Source organism: Struthio camelus, chromosome 16, assembly GCF_040807025.1.
Source record: "Struthio camelus isolate bStrCam1 chromosome 16, bStrCam1.hap1, whole genome shotgun sequence".
In the NCBI taxonomy this organism is placed as follows: domain Eukaryota; kingdom Metazoa; phylum Chordata; class Aves; order Struthioniformes; family Struthionidae; genus Struthio; species Struthio camelus.
This window is the reverse complement of record NC_090957.1, coordinates 1,656,433-1,676,615: the sequence shown is the minus strand read 5'-3', so window position 1 is coordinate 1,676,615 and position 20,183 is coordinate 1,656,433. Positions and strand designations below refer to the sequence as shown.

At 64.5% G+C, this 20,183-nt stretch overlaps 2 protein-coding genes across 19 annotated transcripts in view; one reads left to right on the top strand and one right to left on the bottom strand.

Moving 5' to 3' along the window:
• The window catches only part of PAK4 (p21 (RAC1) activated kinase 4), a 40,427-nt gene extending 24,013 nt beyond the window's left edge, over positions 1–16,414 (top strand). For 12 of the 18 annotated variants that reach the window (XM_068909783.1, XM_068909782.1, XM_068909779.1 and 9 more), the window contains 8 exons: positions 5,179–5,402; positions 9,330–10,019; positions 10,751–11,188; positions 11,422–11,555; positions 11,903–12,029; positions 13,187–13,312; positions 13,600–13,734; positions 13,894–15,645. In XM_068909783.1, coding sequence (XP_068765884.1) covers positions 5,199–5,402; positions 9,330–10,019; positions 10,751–11,188; positions 11,422–11,555; positions 11,903–12,029; positions 13,187–13,312; positions 13,600–13,734; positions 13,894–14,049 — 2,010 coding nt within the window. In that variant the 5' untranslated portion in view covers positions 5,179–5,198 and the 3' untranslated portion in view covers positions 14,050–15,645. Of the gene's footprint in view, positions 1–4,833; positions 5,065–5,178; positions 5,403–9,329; positions 10,020–10,750; positions 11,189–11,421; positions 11,556–11,902; positions 12,030–13,186; positions 13,313–13,599; positions 13,735–13,893 lie in introns of those variants that run through there. The other 6 variants (XM_068909766.1, XM_068909767.1, XM_068909781.1 and 3 more) reach the window with 5 other exon arrangements.
• Positions 16,415–16,533: 119 nt separating this feature from the next.
• SYCN (syncollin) lies at positions 16,534–18,038 on the bottom strand. Its single transcript, XM_068909786.1, has one exon. The coding sequence runs from the start codon at positions 18,023–18,025 to the stop codon at positions 17,630–17,632; it is 396 nt and encodes a 131-aa protein (XP_068765887.1). The 5' UTR covers positions 18,026–18,038; the 3' UTR covers positions 16,534–17,629.
• Between the last annotated feature and the right edge of the window lie 2,145 nt (positions 18,039–20,183).

Genomic DNA, 20,183 nt, shown 5'->3' with positions numbered 1-20,183 from the left:
AACCGCCCGCGCTTCGCCCGCTTCAACCGCGAGCTTCGCCCCTGACAGCCGACCGCCTCGGCGTCTCGCGTAGCTTTTGGCAAGAGCGGGAGAACAACCCGGCTTCTGCAAACCCTACGGAGGGCTCTACTGCGAGCCCATCGGCGAGAGCGGCCAGGCCCGGCAGACGCTCAGCATGGGACGGTGCTTATTAGGCAAAAAAAAAATTAGCGTTTAAGGGCACTGGCAGCTTTAAGGCTGCGCTAGGAGTATTCTGAGTTGCTAATCTTCCCCCGAGACTCATGCGGACGACTTCTGCTGAGGTTACAATCAGGCCCGGTAGGTCCGACCTGTTTTTCTTTTCCTCCTTGCCGCGTGCGAGGTCCGCGGAAGGAGAAGCTGATGGGCAGGTTGAATGTGCTGTCGAGTACCCGTCGCAACAACTAGAAAACACAGGTTTTCCTCCTGTAACTTATAAAGTCTGGTTAGACTTGCCCCAAGGGCTGCTGCTGAACAAATCCCAAACCTATCCGAAGCAGGAGGTCTGATCGTGACAGGTAGAGAAGCCCTCTTTCAGCTGTGCTTTAACCCAGCGTCATGTCTGGATGTGTTGCTGTCTACTCGAGCTGTGATTTTTCTACCTCTCACCCCCAGATTTCTTGCTTTGCCCTCCCCGGCGTGACCCCCGGGGTCCGGAGGAGCCGGAGGACGACCGCTGGCTGGAGGTCGGGCGCTGACTTCCAGGCGCGGTGGCGACTTTCTGCTGCGTTTTTGTGCGAGACGGTTCGTTTGGGGAGAGGTTTTGCCAGCGCTTTGAACTCCTGCTGGGCAGGATCGGGATTATATCTCTGCGCCTGAAAGGATGCAGGCGTTTCGGTGGTGTAAACAAGGCTCCATTGTGCGTGGCCTCGTTGTTTACGCGAGGAAAAACTGCTCCGGGGGTCCACCCTGGGGCCGGACTTCCTCCGCGCAGGCACCGCCGGGCTTTGGATCGCCCCGCAACCTCGCTCCCGCTTTGCGCGGGCATCGCGAAGGGAAGGAGCCGCCGGCGAACGCTTGCCAACGGCCTCCTTCAGCCCTCCGAAACTCTCCTGTCCGCAGCGCCTCTTCTCCTTGTCCCGGGCTGGGAGCCTCCGCTCGGGGATGACGGATCCCGAAACCCTTTCCCGATGGGAAGGGAAAGCTGCCGTGATGGAGCTCACCGGTGCTTCCGCCGCAGCGCCCGTTCCCCGCGGACGGAGAGCTGGCCCCGTCCGCCTGGCTTTGGAGGCACCACCGTCCCTGGGGCGGCAGCTCTTGCGCCCGGCTTCGAGCAAATCCACCGGCCCACCAAGGCTCTGCTCCTTCGGGCGCTTCCCCTTCGACGATCCGTGGAAAACATCTCACCGCTCCCGCTTTCTCGCGGGAGTCTCGGCGTTGAAGCCGAAGCGTCGGCCGATCTCCAGCCCGTGCCCCAGCTCGCGCTGGAGGTGGGTCGCGGCCGCCCTCGATTGCCGCTTCGCCCGCGTACCCCCGTGCCGGATAAAATACCCTGAGCCGTGCGAGGGAGCGGGCTGCTTATCTCACCGCCTTCTCGTAATCCCGGCTCTTATTTTTGTTTTCCTGGGAGGCCCTGGGATGCATTCAGCTGAGGGTAATCTCAAATCGAAATGCTGTGCTATTAACAGAGCAAGCATTTTCCTAGAGAAGATCTTTCTTTTGCGGGCTGCTTTTGCTGATCTTTATTTATTAAGAAAAAGCAACAAACGGTCCCCTCCGCATCGCTGAAACCTTAAAAGCAGCGTGGCTCCTGCACGAACAAAACCGGCTTCGTGGCTGAGCGCAGCCTACGGAGGGAAACCGAATCACTTGCCGGACCAAAACTGGCCTTGAATTTAAATCAAAGACCCCGCAAGCCAGGCTGCGAAGCGAAAGCGCGTTTAGTTTCGGCAGCGTTAACTTAGATTTTAGGCTCCTCGGTCCGTGTTTAAGCGCCGGAGCTGCTCGTTGTTCGGATCGCCCGGCTTCTCGGAGCGTGGAGAATGAGGCCCGGAGGGGGAAGAGAGGTTTAAATTTCCATGGTGCTTTTGAGAGGTCTTCCTTAAAAAGCGCTCGAACGTTTGTCACGGGCCCGTGGGCGACTTGTTCGCCCTCTAGGTGAAAGGCTTAAGAAATGGTGTTAGTCACCCTCACGCCCACGTCCGCTTTCGGGACGCCGCGTGCGTCTTAACTTGCATTTTAAGCTCGCCCTTGCCCGGCTCGCGGCGTCGGCGGTAGCCTCGCTCGGCGCTCTGGCTCGCCCCGGGCACGTCGACCCTTCGGCTCCTGCTTCAAAAGCAGGTTCGTAGCGACGCAGAAGGAATAACCGTCTCTCGTGCCTGCGCGAAATGAGCCGCTGGGACTCGGCGAAGACCCTGCGGAGCCCGCGTCCGCGCTGCCCCCGGCGCAGCAGACGCTGGGCATCCGTCGCCGGCTCTCCCGTGGGCCCCAGAAATTGTCCCGCGTGGGGGAATTTGATGGGCGCACGATACAAATCACGAACCCAAAACTTCTAGGGTGGAAAAAAAAACCAGCTTAAAAAGCTGAAGTTCGCTTGTTTGGGCAGAGCGGAAATAAGGGAAGCTGGCTCAGGCTCGGAGCGGGGAGCCAAGGCAAGGCTTGAACCCCGGCTCTGCGCAGACTTGCCTTGGCTTCGGGTAAAGCCCTTCGTCTCGCCGCGCTCGGGCTTTGCGCCCGCGCCGGCAGAGCCGGGACGGACCGGCAGCCGCCACGGTCGCGCACGGACCCGCGCGGCTTCGGGGCCGCCGGGGATTTACGCCTTGCCCCATGGATGCTTCAATTTGGACCATCACGTCCATGAGGTCTTTACCTGGGTCTCCCGTCCGCGGCAGGAGGCAGCTGGATGCGCGTCCCGGTCCCGAAAGAGGGACGTGGGCTGCTCTCCTCTTTGCGCCTCTATTTATTTATTATTTACTGTTCTAGCTTTTAGTTACAGGAGGTTTTGGCTTAGTTGTTTTTAGAGTTAGGAGCGTTAACTCAAGGCAAGCTGAGCAAAGGCAGGAGGAAAAGCCGCTGAAACGGCGGCGCAACGTCTGCAACGCCAGGGATCCAGAAACGTCTGCGCTCTCGGAAGAAGATAACGCAAGCGCAAGCTGCCTCGCACGGGAGGAGGAGAAGTAAAAGGGAGAGGAAGCAGGATTATTTCAGAGGGGAGAAGACCCGTTCCGCAACTTCTGAAACTTCTTGGCTTTAGAAACAGGGCTGCAGCCGCTGTTTGGATCCGGAGCCTCGAGCCTGGCCTGCGCTGGCATGAAAACAGCCGCGAACCAGTTGGCGAACTGCCGACCGCTGTGATGAACCTCGAGGAGGTGTTACGTGCCGCTGGCCTTCTCTTTATTTGGGGTCTTTCCTTTACGCGGGGCACTTTGTAAGATCAGTCGATAGGAATCAAAACCGGACGCTGGTTGGAGTCCTGCTCGCCGGCCCCGGTAGTGACACGGGGGCGCATGTGGGTGCTGCCCTCCTCTTCAAAACGCTTCCCACGTGCTTCTGAAAACACCTTCGGTTAGGTAGTTTTGGGGGGTATGCCGTGAAAATCGGTGCAGGTGCTGGTGACTGTTCTGCTGGGGAGGGTTTTTTGCCCCAAACGCATCCTCAGCGCGAGGAAGACGGGCTGCGCGAAGGCTTCTCGGGCTCGCGCGTGGTCCCGGCCGGAGCAAGGTACCGCTTGTGCCACCGCCGCCGGCTTCCTGCAGACCGCCGCGCCGTTCGCAGCCTGCTCCCGAATCAAACGGCTTCGGGATGTGTCTGCTAATTCCCCTGCGCGTCCAGGCACGTATTCCCTGCGCCCTCGGCGCACGCTTGTCGGCTGCGGTCCTTTGAGACAGTCGCCAAGCTCCGACTCCAAGCTGGACCCGTGCAGGAATAAGGCAGCGGTGCAACACGCAGAAGGCTGCAAAGAGCAGCCCGAAAAGCCCGGGCGCTCAGGGCGACCGCGAGGTGAGGCAGACGGTGTCTTACAGGTAACGGCATTTTATTTTATTATTTTGCAGGCTGCAAACCGCCGCCTGTCCGGCAGCCGTCGCGCTGCGCGTCCGTCTCGCGCGCCGCTCGGCCCCGCTGCCGACGGCTGCTCCGGCTCCCCGCATGCGCGCGCCCCGTCCGTTCTCCCCGCGGCCGAGCGCTGCCCCGGCTTCGTGGCCACCGCCTGCGTGCCCTTTTGAGGCAAAAACGATAAGATTAGGTCTGCAGCGATCAGCCACGGGAGAGTTTCCACCCTGCCTGTCCTGGTTTTTTCCATGTAACGTACGGAAGAGGAGGCGTGCGAGCCGGTGTTTCCTCCGCGCTGCAGAAGAGCAGGAGGCACCGAGCAAACGAGTGTCTCTCCAGCCAGCAGAGGAACCGCTCGGGGCTTTTAAATCGGCGGGGGGGAGACCAAACGCGTCTTCAAATGTGTAAAAAGCCGCGGCAGAGAGGGTGGGAATAAGCGAGTCTAACAGGAGGGTCGATGACCGAGGCAGTTACAGAGTCCCTGCCGGAGGACCCGTTAAACGTGGAGCGGTGGATGAGTTGGGTTTCTTCAAGTCCTGTTTTCTGGGGCCTTCTAAGGAGCTCTTTCTTTATCTCTTGGATTTTTTTTCACCCCTCTCTGGAGGCTCTGTGCTGACCGCAGGTATTTGCCGCGTTTAGTGGCCCCCGAACCTGGATCCTGCTGTCAAGGCTGCACCGGCTACGAGGGTCGGGCACGTGCTGCAGGCAGCAGCTCGCTGCGGAAAGCTCTTAAAGGCGTCGAAAGCACCTGAAAGAAAGGGCCAGCCGGTACTTCGCCTCGCTCGGGGTTTAGTTCCCCCCAAATCGGTCGTCCTTGGGCCGCAGGGCAGGCTCGGCCCTCGTCGCGGAGGCAGCGTCATGGCTGGGGGATTGCAAATCCAGCCGTGAAATTAAAACGGCTCTAATGGGGGGGGGACGGGACTGAATGGAGGATGGCCTGGCTCAAGGGCTACGTAACGAGGTCCAGATCTGCGCTGTGCTCGTGGAGACTAAAGGTGTTTCCTTTTTGGCACGGCAGCTGATGTGCAGCAAGTAATTATTTTGCCAGAGAATAAGGTCAGTTCCTAAAGAAGGGAGATGCGTTTTACAGCTTGCCGCGGTCGCTGGTGCGACGCGTTCCTCTCCTTCCTCCTCGCCGCTTCATTTTTGGCTCCTCTCTTTGTCTCCCAGGTCTTCTAGCCGATCTCGCCATGTTCAGCAAGAAGAAGAAACGCATCGAGATCTCCGCTCCCTCCAACTTCGAGCACCGCGTCCACACCGGCTACGACCAGCAGGAGCAGAAGTTCACCGGGCTGCCGCGGCAATGGCAGGGCATCATCGAGGAGTCGGCCAAGCGGCCCAAGCCGCTGGTGGACCCCGTGTGCATCACCGCCATCCAGCACGGCTCGCAGAAGGTAGGCGGCTTCGCGGGGGCTGGCGGGGTTGGGGGGCTCCTGCTCTCTGCCCTCCTCTTGAGCGTGGAGGCGCCTGCTCCCCGTGATTTATTCGGTCCTCCTGAGCGCCGGTGAGCACGCAGATGGCAAGGGCATCTGCGTCTTCGCATCCGACCGCGTGCCGCCTTCTGCTGCGGGGTTGGGACCCCCGAGGTGCCTTTCGTAGGTGGGAGCGAGCCGCCGGGCGGGCGCTGCTGCAAGGGGGAGAAGGGCGCGGGGTAAAGGCGCTGCGTCCCCTTCGCCCGTCCTCACCTTGCCAAATCCTCCTCGGAGCTGGGAAGCTCGCGGGAAAAATCCTACGAGAAAACGCTAATGAAACAGCACGTGCTCCTTCACGTCTCGCTCACCCCCTTCCCGATGCTTGCGTTTTCCCCGAGCCGCTGTTATGTCGTGCTTTCAATTGGGCCACCGCTCGTCTGCTTGCCTCGGTCAAGGATCCCTGTGTCGTCCCCGTGCCCTCCCAGCTCTCTGCTCTTCCTCCACCTTCGCCCTAATGAAGTTTCTTCAACCCCGTCTGGGTGAACACGCTCAAAGGAAGCTTTAGGCCCTGGCAGAGAGCTATAAGCAAGAAAACCTGTTGAAGTGGATAGAAAAGGAGGACGATGAAGGGCAGCTGCCAAGCCAGGAGCACCTTCGCTTTGGTGTTGGGAGGGTTGACAGGGGCGAGGAGGGGAGATCCTGCCAACGGAGTCTCTTTTGGGGAAGGAGCCAAGAGCGGTTGGAGCACCTGGGCCGGAAAAGGAACGGAAAGCCGTGCGACTCACCACGGGGCCTCGCCGAGGCGATCGGCTCGAAGGGCTGGGGTAGATCAGCCGCTTGCGGGTTCAGCCGCGAGCGTCAGCCCGCGGCTCTTACCCGCCCTGGACCTGCGGATTCGACGCCGCGTCGGAGCTCAGAAAGGGTCGGCAACGATCCCAGCCGGTAGGATTTACGCGGAGGCAGAGCCAAGGTTTCCCTCCGGGCCTGACGGCAGCCCGGGCCGGCTCTCGATGTGCGCAGTCAGCGGAGTTTCTCACGGCGCTGGTTTGGCCAGCCGGGGTTTGCTGCCGAGGCCAGGACTTGGCTCACCTTTCGAGGAAATACCCTGTTCCTTGAGGCCGTCTGGATCCAGCGAGAGAGGAGGAGGAGAAGGAGGAACGATGGGGGATATTAATAGATGAGGACGGCAGTTGGAGCTCGCTCGCCCAGCGCTGAGATGCTCTTCGCGGTGGCCTGGAGGGCGATGGGATCTTGCTGCCTTCACGGGTCTCTGCCCTCGAACGCTGGCGAGCTTCCCTCCGGCTCCCAAACTAGGTGAACTCATCTTTGCTGTGACAGCAGTCTAAAAGGCAACCCGACAGCGAGAGTAATGTAAAACGAGGAGGCAGAGCCAGTCGTCCCCGTGGTTAACCGTGGCTCGGGGCAGCGATGGGTCTCATTTTGTGGGAGACGCTCCTGGAAGCGCTCCGGCCTCCTTTGCCTCACGCGGGCTGAGCTAAAAATAAAGGTCCATCCCAGACAGAAGAGGAAACAGATCCAGCTTTTAGCGGTGGGACAGCCACGCTGTCTTGTAATTTTTGCTGAGGGAAGCGGCAGTTTTCGCGAAGAGGCGCTTTCGTGGCCCGCTGGGCCCCTGCCAGGGCGCTGAAGCACGGCGGACGAGCCACGGCGCTCCCGGGCTACGAGGCAGTGCTTTGGGAGCGCCGAGACGTTGGGGAAAAGGTGCAAAAACCCCTGCCTGAGACCTGGGGAAATGGGGCAAATCCCTCCCTGCCCCAACCAGCCTGTTCCTGGGAGCTGGGGGGAGCCCACAGCTCCCCAGTCCTGGTGCGCTGCCTGGCTGGGCCAAGTCGGGACTATTTGCAGCCGAGGCGGGGTGAAAATCCGCCCTGCAAGCGCCGGGTGCAAATCCAGGAACGAACCTGGATGCTTGGAGGTGGCGTTTGAATCCGGTCCGTTTGGGACAGGCTCGTGAAACGTCGGCTTATCCTTTGCAAAACGACCATGTCTTCCCTCAGTTCTTCCTCTTCCCTGCCCGATTTCACGCCGGCCGAAGGTCTATCAGGTCCGATTTCTCCTCTTGGCCGCCGCTGGTGTAAATAGCAAGTGGCGCCCCGATGTTAGTAGGGCTATCGCCTGCCCGACCTCCTCGCCGCTGCGAAATAACTTGATCTTTCTCCGCCGGCGGCTTTTCAACGTGTGAAAGACGCTCAGGACGTGGCTGGCTGCTGCCGGAGGGATCAGGCCGGCACGGCAGAAGCATTTACCCGTGCCCAGACACGACCTTCCCCTCTCCTCGCTTGAAAAGTGATATTCAAATCTCTGCCGCGAGTGGCACGAGCGCGACGCTCGCGTGGGCTTTGCAAGCGCAGTCGGGGCCCGAATCGCCGATAACCGGGCCGGGCTCTGGGGGCTCGGCGCTGGGAGCGCTCCCCTCCGCTCCCGGTTTAGCCGCGCCGAAGCTTGCGGCTCCCTTTCTCCTCCTCCCGGCTAAGGCGATGCCCCGCCAGGAGCTCTCGCTGCGGTTGGCTCCCGGCCAGCTTTCCCCTCTTCCCCGGGAGAGAAACCTGCTGCCTCTGCACAGTTGCTGATAGTTGTGTTTGCAGCAAAACGAAGCCCCCCGCGCGGGGAGGCGCGAGCCGCGTCCCGCGAACGCAAGCGGGAGCCCCGCGCCGTCTCGTTGAACCCTCGTGGCGGGAGCCGGAGCCGCCGGCTTGCGCTCGCAACCCGGGGAACGCGAGTTTTGCCGGGAGAGGAAATATCTTTATTTATTTATTTACTTTTCAGCCTGATGGTTGCAGCTGGGCGGAAAAGATGGCGTTTTACCCTAACCGCAATCCCTTGCCGGCCCTGGGGAGAGCAGGAGCATCTCCGGCTTTAAAACGCCGGTGTGGTTTTTCCACGGGCCGAGGCACGTGGCGATACGTGCAACCTCTGCTTCCTCCCGCTCCCCTCCGCGAGCCGTCCTCGCGCTCGGGCCGGCGGCGTCCCCGGCTCACGCGCGGCCAGAAATCAGACTGGCTCCCGGTTCGCCTCGGTGGCTGCCGGGACGCTGCCTCCTCCTCTTTCTCCTTCCCTCAACAGCGTCCCAGGGCGGAGGGGCGCTGGATTTACGGGACTGCCTGGCGCTCTCGCGCTACGGGGTTATTTTGGCTTTGCCGGTGCTCAGAAACGTCGGTGAAGGTCCTCTGCCGGGGCTCGGTACAGCGCGGGGAGCCGCCTTTGCTGGGGAAAGCCGGCGTCGCCTCCGCGCCTGCCGCGCTCCCCTCCCGGCCTCGAGCATCCTCGCTCGCGGCGCTCCGCCGGGCTCGACCGCTTCTCGTTAACTGCGCTCCCTTAATCGCGGCGCAGCCCGGGCCGCTCTAAGACGGGGAGCGAAGCCAGGGACGTCGCGGCGCGCTCGGGGGGGGCTTTTGCCAGGAGCCCGACGTCGAAGGAGACGCTCGGGATTTAGAGGCGACGGGGTTTCGGAGGAGTCGGAGCGGCTGACGTGCCGTAAGCATCCCCGGGCTTTCCGGAGACGGGGAGAGGAGGCATCGTCTTGCCGGGAAAACGCCGAATCCCCCGCGCCTGGACGAGCCGGGCGACGAGCGGGGCTGCTCGGGGCAGGGCGGCCGGGAGCTGCCGGGATGCAGCTCCTCTCCCGGGGCCGGAGCCGGCGGGGATGGGCGAGCGGCGCTGCCGGCGCGGGGTGGGGAGCCGGGCGGCGCGCGGAAAGAGAGGTTTATCACCTGCTTTAACCGAACAGGCTGAGCTCGTACCATCCCGTCCCGTGTCACATCTGTGCAAGCCGAACCCCCGTGTCCCTGTCACCACCAGGCATTTCATTTTTTTTTTTTTTTTTTCCCTTTTTTTGTTTTTGTTCTGTTTTTGTTCCTGTCTGTCTCCCGTCCCGTGTCCTGCACAAAGACCATCGTTCGGGGGAACAAAGCCGCCAAGGACGGCTCCCTGACCTGGCTGCTGGATGAGTTTGAGAACATGTCCGTGTCCCGTTCCAATTCTCTGCGCAGGGACAGCCCCCCCTTGCCGCCCCGCCGCGACCAGCTCTACCAGGAGAACGGCCTCTCCGAGGGCCCGGCTAAGGCCCGACCTCCCGAGGACGCCGGCAGGAGCAAGGAGAAAAGCCGCCACGGGGCCAAGAGCAGCGAGCTAGAGCAGGGCAAGGAGAAACACCGGGCCGGGGAGGACCAGCGCGCCCACCCGCAGCAGCCCCGCGGGCAGGAACCCGGCGGAAGAGCCGCCCTGGCCGCCGGCAGCCGCCCGCCCCCTCCCGAATATCCCAAACCCGACGGCAAAGGCCGCCCGCACGAACGGGACGGCTGGCGGGACGGCCCCGCCGACAGGGACTACAGCGAGCCGGCCGACCGCGTGGTGCGGCGGGAGCGGGCGGACGCCTCCGACAAGAGACCCAAATCCACCTACACCGGCGAGACCAGCCCGCAGTCGCCCCGGGACAAGCGCCCGCTCTCCGGGCCCAATATCCGGACTCCCAACATCCCTGTGTCCGAAGGGGTGATGAAGACGGCTCAGCAGACGGGACGGCCTTTCAATACCTACCCGCGGGCCGAGACCGATCCCGTCAGGGGCGCGGGTTCGCAGGTAAAGGTTCCCTCCGCTCCCGGCCGACGCTCTTAGCGCAGCGCTCTCCCTCCCCGGCCGCGCAGCTCGTGGGAGCTTCCCTCCGCCTCCTAGAGAAAGCCGTCTCTCTCCTCCGCTTCGTAAGCCGTCGGCACCTAACGAGCTTCCTCGCTCACGTTAACACCCGCCGGACCGGGCTGAGCCTCGGGCCGCCGCGGCCCTCGCGCGCGCCGAAGACCGCCGGCGCCTTCCCGCGGCAGCTCGCTCCGGCCGTCTCCGAGCGCCGCGGCCGTCCCGGCTCCGAAGCAGCTCTGCCCGCGGCCGCTCGGCGCTGTCCTCCGCGGCCCCGCTCCGTCTCCTGCCTGTACCCCCCCGCTCTTGCTGCTCGCCTCCCTCTGTCGCACCCCTCCTCGCGCCATCGCTCTCCTGTGTTTTCCAGCCGCCTCGGCGACGCTCGCGGAGGCCCCGGGTCTCCCGAGCGGCCGCAAAACGCCTTGGCGGAGCCGGGCCTCGGCGACCTCTCCGGGCCTCATCCCTCCTCGCTGTCTCCTTTCGTCCCACCCGATGCAAATCTCTCTTTCGGCAGCGCCTCCGCTAACGCCTCCTCGCCTGGGAGGACGCCGCGTCGGCTCCCGACGCCGGCGGCCTGGGGATAGAGCGGAGGCAAGCGGCGACCGGCGCGCGCTCCCGCATCGATTAGCTCGCTAACGGGTTTTCTTTTTCTCCCTTGCCGCTTTTTCCTCTCCTTTTAGGCAGAGCACAGGCCGGGCCGACCGCAGGAGGCGGCATCCAACGGACCAGTGAGCTCCGGGCCCGGCGCCTCCTCCCGCGCCCACCCGCCGGGGCCGACGCGCTCCAAAAACCCCGAGCCGCCTCACCCGGCGCTCAGCCCTCACGCCTCGGACCCCCACCTCGCTCGCCCGCACCCGCCGCAGCCCGCCGCCGGCCCGCCGCAGCCCCGCTCGCCGCAGCGGGAGCCCCAGCGCGTCTCCCACGAGCAGTTCCGCGCCGCCCTGCAGATGGTGGTGGATCCCGGCGACCCTCGCGCCTACCTGGACAACTTCATCAAGATCGGCGAAGGCTCCACGGGCATCGTCTGCATCGCCACCGTCAAGAGCACCGGCAAGCTGGTGGCCGTCAAGAAGATGGACCTGCGCAAGCAGCAGCGGCGCGAGCTGCTCTTCAACGAGGTACGGGAGGGAGAGCAGGGACCGGGGTTGGGTGGGCTCAGGACCCCCCCCACCCAAGGACTCCTTTTCTTCCCGATTGCTCTGCTGGCAAAGCCCAGTCCTCCAGAGACGTCTCTATCGAGGAAGCCTTGATTAGAGCTCATCAGCTTTTTTCTTCTGTCCGTAAACGAGCGTCTCGGACTCCTCCGCAGCCCAACCCGACCGACCCTCCGGGCCTTTCCCGTGCTTTGCAGGTGGTGATCATGCGAGACTACCAGCACGAGAACGTGGTGGAGATGTACAACAGCTACCTGGTGGGGGACGAGCTCTGGGTGGTCATGGAGTTCCTCGAAGGCGGCGCGTTGACGGACATCGTCACGCACACCAGGTACGAGGTGCCGGGGTGGGGGGCTCCCGACGCCCCTTCCCCGGGGCCGTTCCCCTCCGGAGAGCGGGGAGGAAAGCGGCTCTAGAAAGAAGGAGTTGAGGAAACTTGGTGGCGGTGGGGACGCCGCAGAGCTGGGCCAGCTGGGTCCGGGAGAGCGAAAGGCTTTCGGGGAAGAGGAGGGCAGGAGGGACGTGGCTGCGCGTTGCCTCTGTGCGGTGTAAGGCAGTGGGCACGGTCCCCTCTGCCCCCAAAAATGTGCTTTTTGGTGACCGCCTGCCTGCTAAGAGGGGCGAGAGCCCCTCTTTCAGCCGCGGCATCCAGCGCCACGCGCCCCGTCCCGCTTGCAGGATGAACGAGGAGCAGATCGCGGCCGTCTGCCTGGCCGTGCTGAAGGCGCTCTCCGTCCTCCACGCTCAGGGCGTCATCCACCGCGACATCAAGAGCGACTCCATCCTGCTCACGCACGACGGCAGGGTAAGCGCCGGCCCCGCGGCCCCCCAGCAGTCGCTAAACCTTCGTGGCCTCGTCCGCGCCGCGCTCCGACCTTCCCGCTCGCCTCGGGGTGACGGTGGGTGACACGAGCAGCACCGGGCGCCCAGTCCTGCAGGGCTGGTGCCATCTAGAGGTGCTGCTGCGTGTCGGGACGCCCAGCGCCGCGCAAACGCATCTCGGCGCTGCCCCGGGACGGTTTGCGCTCCTCGTTTTGATTCGCGTCGGGTAGCGTGAGATGGGGCAACGTCCTTCCCTCGATCGCTTCCGCAGCGGGCCCTGATGGCCCGCGGGGGCGAGCGGAGCCGGCCCAGGCAGGGAAACCCGCTGTCCCCACCCTGCAAACGCCTCGCTCCTCCTCCGCTGCATAGGTGGGGCCGCAAGAGGAAAAAGTAACCCAGCAGCTTTGCAAAGCTTGGACTGCGCCTGTTTTAAAAGCAGACGCGCGCTTTGCAGAGAGCTTTTTGTCTCCGGGGCACGGGACGTGCCAAAACGCTCGGGTGCCCCGAGCCTTTAAACCAGTAACGGTTGCGCTGGCGCTTGAGCAGCTCTCCCGTCCCGGGATCAAACAGCGCGTCTCCCAATTTCCCGAGGTTTGGGCGAGCCGGCGGGTTTAGCGGCATCGAGAAATCCACCGGCTCTTTGAGGCTCCCGCAGTCGCTGGGGTTCGAACTTAATCTGAGAGATCTCGTTGAGGCTCCTTCTTTCCAGCTCGTGGTTCCCCGAGACTCCAGATCAAAGCGCGTTTCTCTCCCTCTTTGAAACTTCACGCGAAAGCGGCGGCGGCTCCCGCGCTCCCTCCGGACCGTCTGGGATTGGGGGGGGGGGATCGATTCGACTCCCAGGGTAGGGGAGGGAACCCGAGGCGGGAGCTTCGTTAGGCCAACGCGGAAAGTCCTTCCGGGAGCTGCCGAAGCTTTTGGGGGGAGGCTGCAAGCCCGGTAGCTCGGAGAGATGGGGAGAAGCGTTCGGGCTGGGAACGGCGTCGGGAGAAGCCCAACTAACTTGGCAGCCTGGGCTCGACCCTCGAGGTAGTAAGCGGCTTTGGCGGTTTTGAAGCGTCGCCACGAACCGCGGTGCGCGGGGACGGGATGCCCGTCGCGGGCGTTTATCCCGAGCCGCCTTCCTCCCCGGTTCCCCAGGTGAAACTCTCCGACTTCGGCTTTTGCGCCCAAGTGAACAAGGAGGTGCCGCGGCGGAAATCGCTGGTGGGGACGCCGTACTGGATGGCGCCGGAGCTCATCTCCCGCTTGCCCTACGGGCCGGAGGTGAGGCTGGGCGCGCCGAGCGGGACAGGGGCACCCGGCGCTCTGCCGGGGCTTGGGGGGTCTCGGCGCCGGCTCAGACGGGTTGGACGGACCTCAGACAGGTCCGTCGAGGCTCGGAGGCCTCGGCGCGGGCTCTGGTGGCCGCCCCGCTTCGCGCCCGCCGGTCTGGACGGTGCTAAAAAACAGGGTGAATCCGCCGCGGTCCTGGTCGTCCCGGGGTAATTCATCACCGTGTGCTGGTTTTGTTCCCCCCCCCCTCACCCCCTGCCAAAAACTCTTCTTTGCAGGTGGATATCTGGTCCCTGGGCGTGATGGTTATAGAAATGGTTGACGGAGAACCCCCCTATTTTAACGAGCCGCCGCTGAAGGCCATGAAGATGATCCGAGACAACCTACCCCCGAAGCTCAAAAACGTGCACAAGGTAACGGCAGCGGTCGGCGCGGCTCGGCGGGGACCTACCGCGGGGCAGGGTTGAGGTTGGGGGGGGGCTACCGGAGCCGGCCGAAACGCCGCGGGGTCCGCGCGGGAAAGCGGAGCGGCCGTGACCGTGCTCACGTCTCTCTCCTCCCCGTCGCCGCAGGTCTCGCCGTCTCTCAAAGGCTTCCTGGACCGCATGCTGGTGCGGGACCCGCTGCAGCGAGCCGCCGCCACCGAACTCTTGAAACACCCTTTCCTGGCCAAAGCCGGGCCCCCCTCCTGCATCGTGCCCCTCATGCGGCAGAACAGGGTGAGATGAGCGGCCCCGGCGGGGGCTCGCGCCCAAAACGCCGCGGGGACCCCCCTACCCCGCAGCGGGGGCCGCCCCTCCGGCTCTCCGCCGGCGCCTCGAACTGGATTCGCCGCTGTGCCACTACTGTCGGGGACGCTCCTCGGGGGGCGGTGGTGGTGCGGGGGGGGGCGCGCGGGGGAAACATCTTTTTAACGATTTCATTAATTACTGACGGAAACGAGTCTTGCCGGCGGCGGGCAGGGAAGCACCGCGGCGGCCGGCTGCTTTCCTGCCCCTTCCCCACGGAGCCGTTTCTCACCGTCTCTTCCCCCCCCCCCCTTTTTTTAATCCGCTTTTCTATCTCAGCCCCGGGGGGGGGGGCTCCGGCCCCGGGAGGCTCCCGGCGGGCTGGGTGGGTGGTGGGACACAGCCGCGTCCCCAAACGTCCCCTCGCCATCCCCCGGGGCCGGAGCAGTCCAGTTCCCCCCCGGGCGAAACTACTGATTGGGGCTCGGTTTTTTTCCCCTCGTTCCGCAAACTGAATTTTGCTCTTTTGGGGTTTTTTGCTGTTGTTTTTTGTTTTTTTTTGTTTTTTTTTTAAATGAAGCTATTTATATTGTCGTTTTGTAACGCTGCAGTGTCGGGGCGGGCGGAGGCGCCCGGGGCCCCGTTTGGCCGCGGTTGAGATTACAGGTTTCCTTTTTGGAGAAAAAAAAAAAAGAAAAAAACCCAACAACTGGATCCGATTGTGGTTTTTTGGGTAGGGCGTCACGGGCCTCTTGTGGGCTGACGGCTGTTGTGGGGTGATACAGGCTGACATGGGCTGTCACGGGCGTTAACACAGGGTCACGTAGGCTTGCCGCGGGGTGTCGTGGGGCGATACAGGGTGTCGTGGGGTGACAGGCTGACATAGGCTGATGGGGTGTTGTGGGCTGACACGGGGTGACAGGGTGTTTTGAGGTGACACAGTATCAGGTGCTACAGGGTGACATGGGCTAACACGGGGTGTTGTGGGCTGATACAGGCTGACGGGGTGACACGGGGTGGCAGGGGGTGATGCAGGCTGATAGGGGATGTTGTGGGGTGACAAAGGGTGTCACAGGGTGTCACAGGGTGACACAGGCTCATGGGTGACGTGGGCTGACACAGGGTGTTGGGTGACACAGGGTGACGTGGCCTGATACGGGGCCACCACCCACGCGGCGCCGGGGCCCACGAGTCAGCTGCGCGCTTGCACGTGTGTGCAGGCGTGTGTCTGCTGGCGCATCCGTGCGCTGGCGTGTGCACACGTGGGTGCACGCGCTGGCCGCCCTGGGGGTGTCCATGTGGCCGCGCGCGTGTCCCCAGGGGCTGCACACGTGTGTCCCCAGGGGCTGCTGCACACGAGCGTGTGCCTGCTCACCTGTGCATGCATGCGTGTGCCTGCACACGTGTGCATGCCTGCTCACATGTGCGCCATTGCACGTGCATGCGTGTGCGTGCTTGCTCGCATGTGCACAATTGCATGTGCGTGTACGTGCCTGCTCGTGTGTGCTTGCGTGTGCGTGCTTGCTCGCATGTGCACAATTGCATGTGCGTGTACGTGCCTGCTCGTGTGTGCTTGCGTGTGCGTGCTTGCTCGCATGTGCACAATTGCATGTGCGTGTACGTGCCTGCTCGTGTGTGCTTGCGTGTGCGTGCTTGCTCGCATGTGCACAATTGCATGTGCGTGTACGTGCCTGCTCGTGTGTGCTTGCGTGTGCGTGCTTGCTCGCATGTGCACAATTGCATGTGCGTGTACGTGCCTGCTCGTGTGTGCTTGCGTGTGCGTGCTTGCTCGCATGTGCACAATTGCATGTGCGTGTACGTGCCTGCGTGTGCGTGCTCCCACGTGCGTGGGAGCGTGTGCATGGACGCGTGTGCCTGCTCCCATGCGCACCCCTGCATATGCCTGGATATATGTGCCTGCTCACGTGTGCCTGGTTGCGTGTGCGTGCATACGTGTGCCTGCTTGCACGTGCACGCCTGCATGTGCATGCGTGTATGTGCCTGCTCGCGTGCGCACACTTGTGTGTGCGCGCACATGTGTGCCTGCTGGCGTGTGCACGCCTTGCGCGCGCACGCCTGTGTCCCCGCGCGCCCACGCGTGTCCCCGCGCGCCCACGCCCGCATCACCCCGCAGATCTCGCACGCGTCCGAGCGCTGCGGCCCCGGCGCGCGCCTCGTCCGCTTCGCCCACGCGACGAGGGCGCCGGTGACGGCACCGTGCGCACCCGTGTCACCCGCAGTGGCATCTCCGGGTGCCACCCCGGACGCCTGGGTCCCGCCGTGGGGGACGGGGGCACCGCGTGACAAGGCCGGGAGGAGCCCGGACGCCTGGACTCGCCCAGCCCAAAGACGCCCCGGAGCTGCCGGTCGCCTGCCTCGGTTTCCCCAGCCTCTCGCACGAGGACTGACGGCCGCACACGAGGGTCTCGCACACCCGTGTCCCGTCTCCCCCTCCCTCACTAACCCCCCGCCAGGCAACAGCCGCGGCTTCGAGGCTTTTTATTGGCACGGAGCGGGAGAGGGCGGGGCCTGGGGCAGTCATGGCAGCACGTGTCAGCCCATGTCGACCCGTGTTGACTCACGTCAATCCGTGTCAACTCGCGTTCACCCGTGTTGACTTGCGTTGGCCCACATCGGCCGTGTTGACCTGTGTTGACTCGCGTTGATGCGTGTTGACCTGTGTTGGCTTGGGCCAACTCATGTTGACCTGTGACAGCCCATGTTGACTCGTGTTGACTCATGTTGGCGTGTGTTGGCTTGGGCTGACTCATGTTGATCCATGTTAACCTGTATTGACTCATGTTGACCTGTGTTGATTCAGGTTGACTCGTATTGGCCCACGTCAGCCCGTGTTGACTCACGTTGACCCATGTCAGCCCATACTGACTTGTGTTGAGCTATGATGATTCATCTCAACTCGTGTTGACTCATGTTGACCTATGTCAGCCCATGTTGACTCATATGGACCTGTGTCAGCCTGTGTTGACTCAGGTTGACCTGTTGGCTCATGTTGACTCACGTAGGGCTGTGTCAGCCTGTGTTGACGCAGGTTGACCTGTGCTGGCTCATGTTGACTCATGTTGACCTGTGCTGACTCAGGTTGACTCACGTTGACCCACGTCAGCCCACGTTGACTCATATGGACCTGTGTCAGCCTGTGTTGACGCAGGTTGACCTGTGTTGGCTCATGTTGACTCACGTAGGGCTGTGTCAGCCTGTGTTGACGCAGGTTGACCTGTGCTGGCTCAGGTTGACTCATGTTGACCTGTGCTGACTCAGGTTGACTCACGTTGACCCGCGTCAGCCCACGTTGACTCATATTGACCTGTGTCAGCCTGTGTTGACGCAGGTTGACCTGTGCTGGCTCATGTTGACTCATGTTGACCTGTGCTGACTCAGGTTGACTCACGTTGACCCGCGTCAGCCCGCGTTGACTCACATTGACCTGTGTTGACTCACGTTGACCCACGCTTACCTGTGTTGACCCGCATCAGCCCGTGTCGACTCACGTTGACCCGTGTCGACTCGTGTTGACCCACGTCGACCCACGCTGCCCCGCGGTGACCCGCGCCGCCCCGCCTCAGTTGCACTTGCAGTAGTAGCCCTTGATGGCGTCGTTCCAGCTGCCCAGCAGCCCCCGGCGCACCTCCTGGAGCCGGGGCACGGCGCCGGCGCTGAAGCGGCGGCTGTGGCCCTTCTTGCCGGCCTTGTCCCACACCGTCAGCTCGCAGCGGGTGGCCACGACCAGCGAGGAGACGCGGGCGGCCCAGTTGCTGGGCACGTAGGGCACGTCGGTGCCGGGCTCCACGAGCAGGACGGCCCCCGCGCAGCACTGCTCGTAGTAGGCGCTGTTGTCGGCGTAGAGCTGGGCGCAGACGCGGGAGCCGTCGGCCGCGCGCAGGTCGGCCGGCGCCGGGCACTGGGCCCCGGCCGCCGCCACCGCCACCGCCAGCACCGCCACCGCCAGCGCCGCCATCGCCCGCCCCCCGCCGCCGCCACCGCCCCACGGATATACCCAGCCCCAAGGCCGTGGGAAGGCGCCCGGCTGATGCCCCGCTGCGGGGGGGGGGGGGGGCTGGCCGGGGGCCCAGGCGTCCGGGGTCGCCTTCCTCCAGCAAGCTCTGGAGACCTTCCCCCTCTCCAAGAAGGGACCCAGGCGTCCGGGTGCCCCTGGGGATCTTCAGCACTCCACTCCAAGGAGGGGCCCAGGCGTCCGGGTGCCCCTGGGGATCTGCAGCACCCCCCTCCAAGGAGGGGCCCAGGCGTCCGGGTGCCCCTGGGGATCTGCAGCACCCGCCTCCAAGGAGGGGCCCAGGCGTCCGGGTGCCCCCGCCATCTGCAGCCCCCCCTCTCCCCCCAAACCAAGAAGGGGCCCAGGCGTCCAGGTGCCCCCGCGATCTGCAGCCCCCCTCTCCCCCCCAAACCAAGAAGGGGCCCAGGCGTCCGGGTGCCCCCGCCATCTGCAGCCCCCCCTCTCCCCCCAAACCAAGAAGGGGCCCAGGCGTCCAGGTGCCCCCGTGATCTGCAGACCCCCCTCTCCCCCCAAACCAAGAAGGGGCCCAGGCGTCCGGGTGCCCCCGCCATCTGCAGCCCCCCTCTCCCCCCAAACCAAGAAGGGGCCCAGGCGTCCGGGTGCCCCCGCCATCTGCAGCCCCCCTCTCCCCCCAAACCAAGAAGGGGCCCAGGCGTCGGGGTGCCCCCGCCATCTGCAGCCCCCCCTCTCCCCCCCTCCAAGAAGGGGCCCAGGCATCCGGGTGCCCCCGCGATCCGCAGCCCCCCCTCTCCCCCCAAACCAAGAAGGGGCCCAGGCGTCCGGGTGCCCCCGCCATCTGCAGCCCCCCTCTCCCCCCCCTCCAAGAAGGGGCCCAGGCGTCCGGATGCCCCCGCGATCTGCAGCCCCCCTCTCCCCCCAAACCAAGAAGGGGCCCAGGCGTCCGGGTGCCCCCGCCATCTGCAGCCCCCCTCTCCCCCCCAAACCAAGAAGGGACCCAGGCGTCCGGGTGCCCCCGCCATCTGCAGCCCCCCCTCTCCCCCCAAACCAAGAAGGGGCCCAGGCGTCCGGGTGCCCCTGCGATCTGAAGCCCCCCTCTCCCCCCAAACCAAGAAGGGGCCCAGGCGTCCGGGTGCCCCCACCATCTGCAGCCCCCCTCTCCCCCCAAACCAAGAAGGGGCCCAGGCGTCCGGGTGCCCCCGCAATCTGCAGCCCCCCTCTCCCCCCAAACCAAGAAGGGGCCCAGGTGTCCGGGTGCCCCCGCCATCTGCAGCCCCCCTCTCCCCCCAAACCAAGAAGGGGCCCAGGCGTCCGGGTGCCCCCGCCATCTGCAGCCCCCCCTCTCCCCCCAAACCAAGAAGGGGCCCAGGCGTCCGGGTGCCCCTGCGATCTGCAGCCTCCCTCTCCCCCCAAACCAAGAAGGGGCCCAGGCGTCCGGGTGCCCCCGCCATCTGCAGCCCCCCTCTCCTCCCCCCTCCAAGAAGGGGCCCAGGCATCCGGGTGCCCCCGCGATCTGCAGCCCCCCCTCTCCCCCCAAACCAAGAAGGGGCCCAGGCGTCCGGGTGCCCCCGCCATCTGCAGCCCCCCCTCTTGCCCCCCTCCAAGAAGGGGCCCAGGCGTCCGGGTGCCCCCGCCATCTGCAGACCCCCCTCTCCCCCCAAACCAAGAAGGGGCCCAGGCGTCCGGGTGCCCCCGCCATCTGCAGCCCCCCTCTCCCCCCAAACCAAGAAGGGGCCCAGGCGTCCGGGTGCCCCCGCCATCTGCAGCCCCCCCTCTCCCCCCCTCCAAGAAGGGGCCCAGGCGTCCGGGTGCCCCCGCCATCCACAGCCCCCCCTCTCCCCCCAAACCAAGAAGGGGCCCAGGCGTCCGGGTGCCCCCGCCATCTGCAGCCCCCCTCTCCCCCCAAACCAAGAAGGGGCCCAGGTGTCCGGGTGCCCCCGCGATCTGCAGCCCCCCCTCTCCCCCCAAACCAAGAAGGGGCCCAGGCATCCGGGTGCCCCCGCCATCTGCAGCCCCCCTCTCCCCCCAAACCAAGAAGGGGCCCAGGCGTCCGGGTGCCCCTGCGATCTGAAGCCCCCCTCTCCCCCCAAACCAAGAAGGGGCCCAGGCGTCCGGGTGCCCCCACCATCTGCAGCCCCCCTCT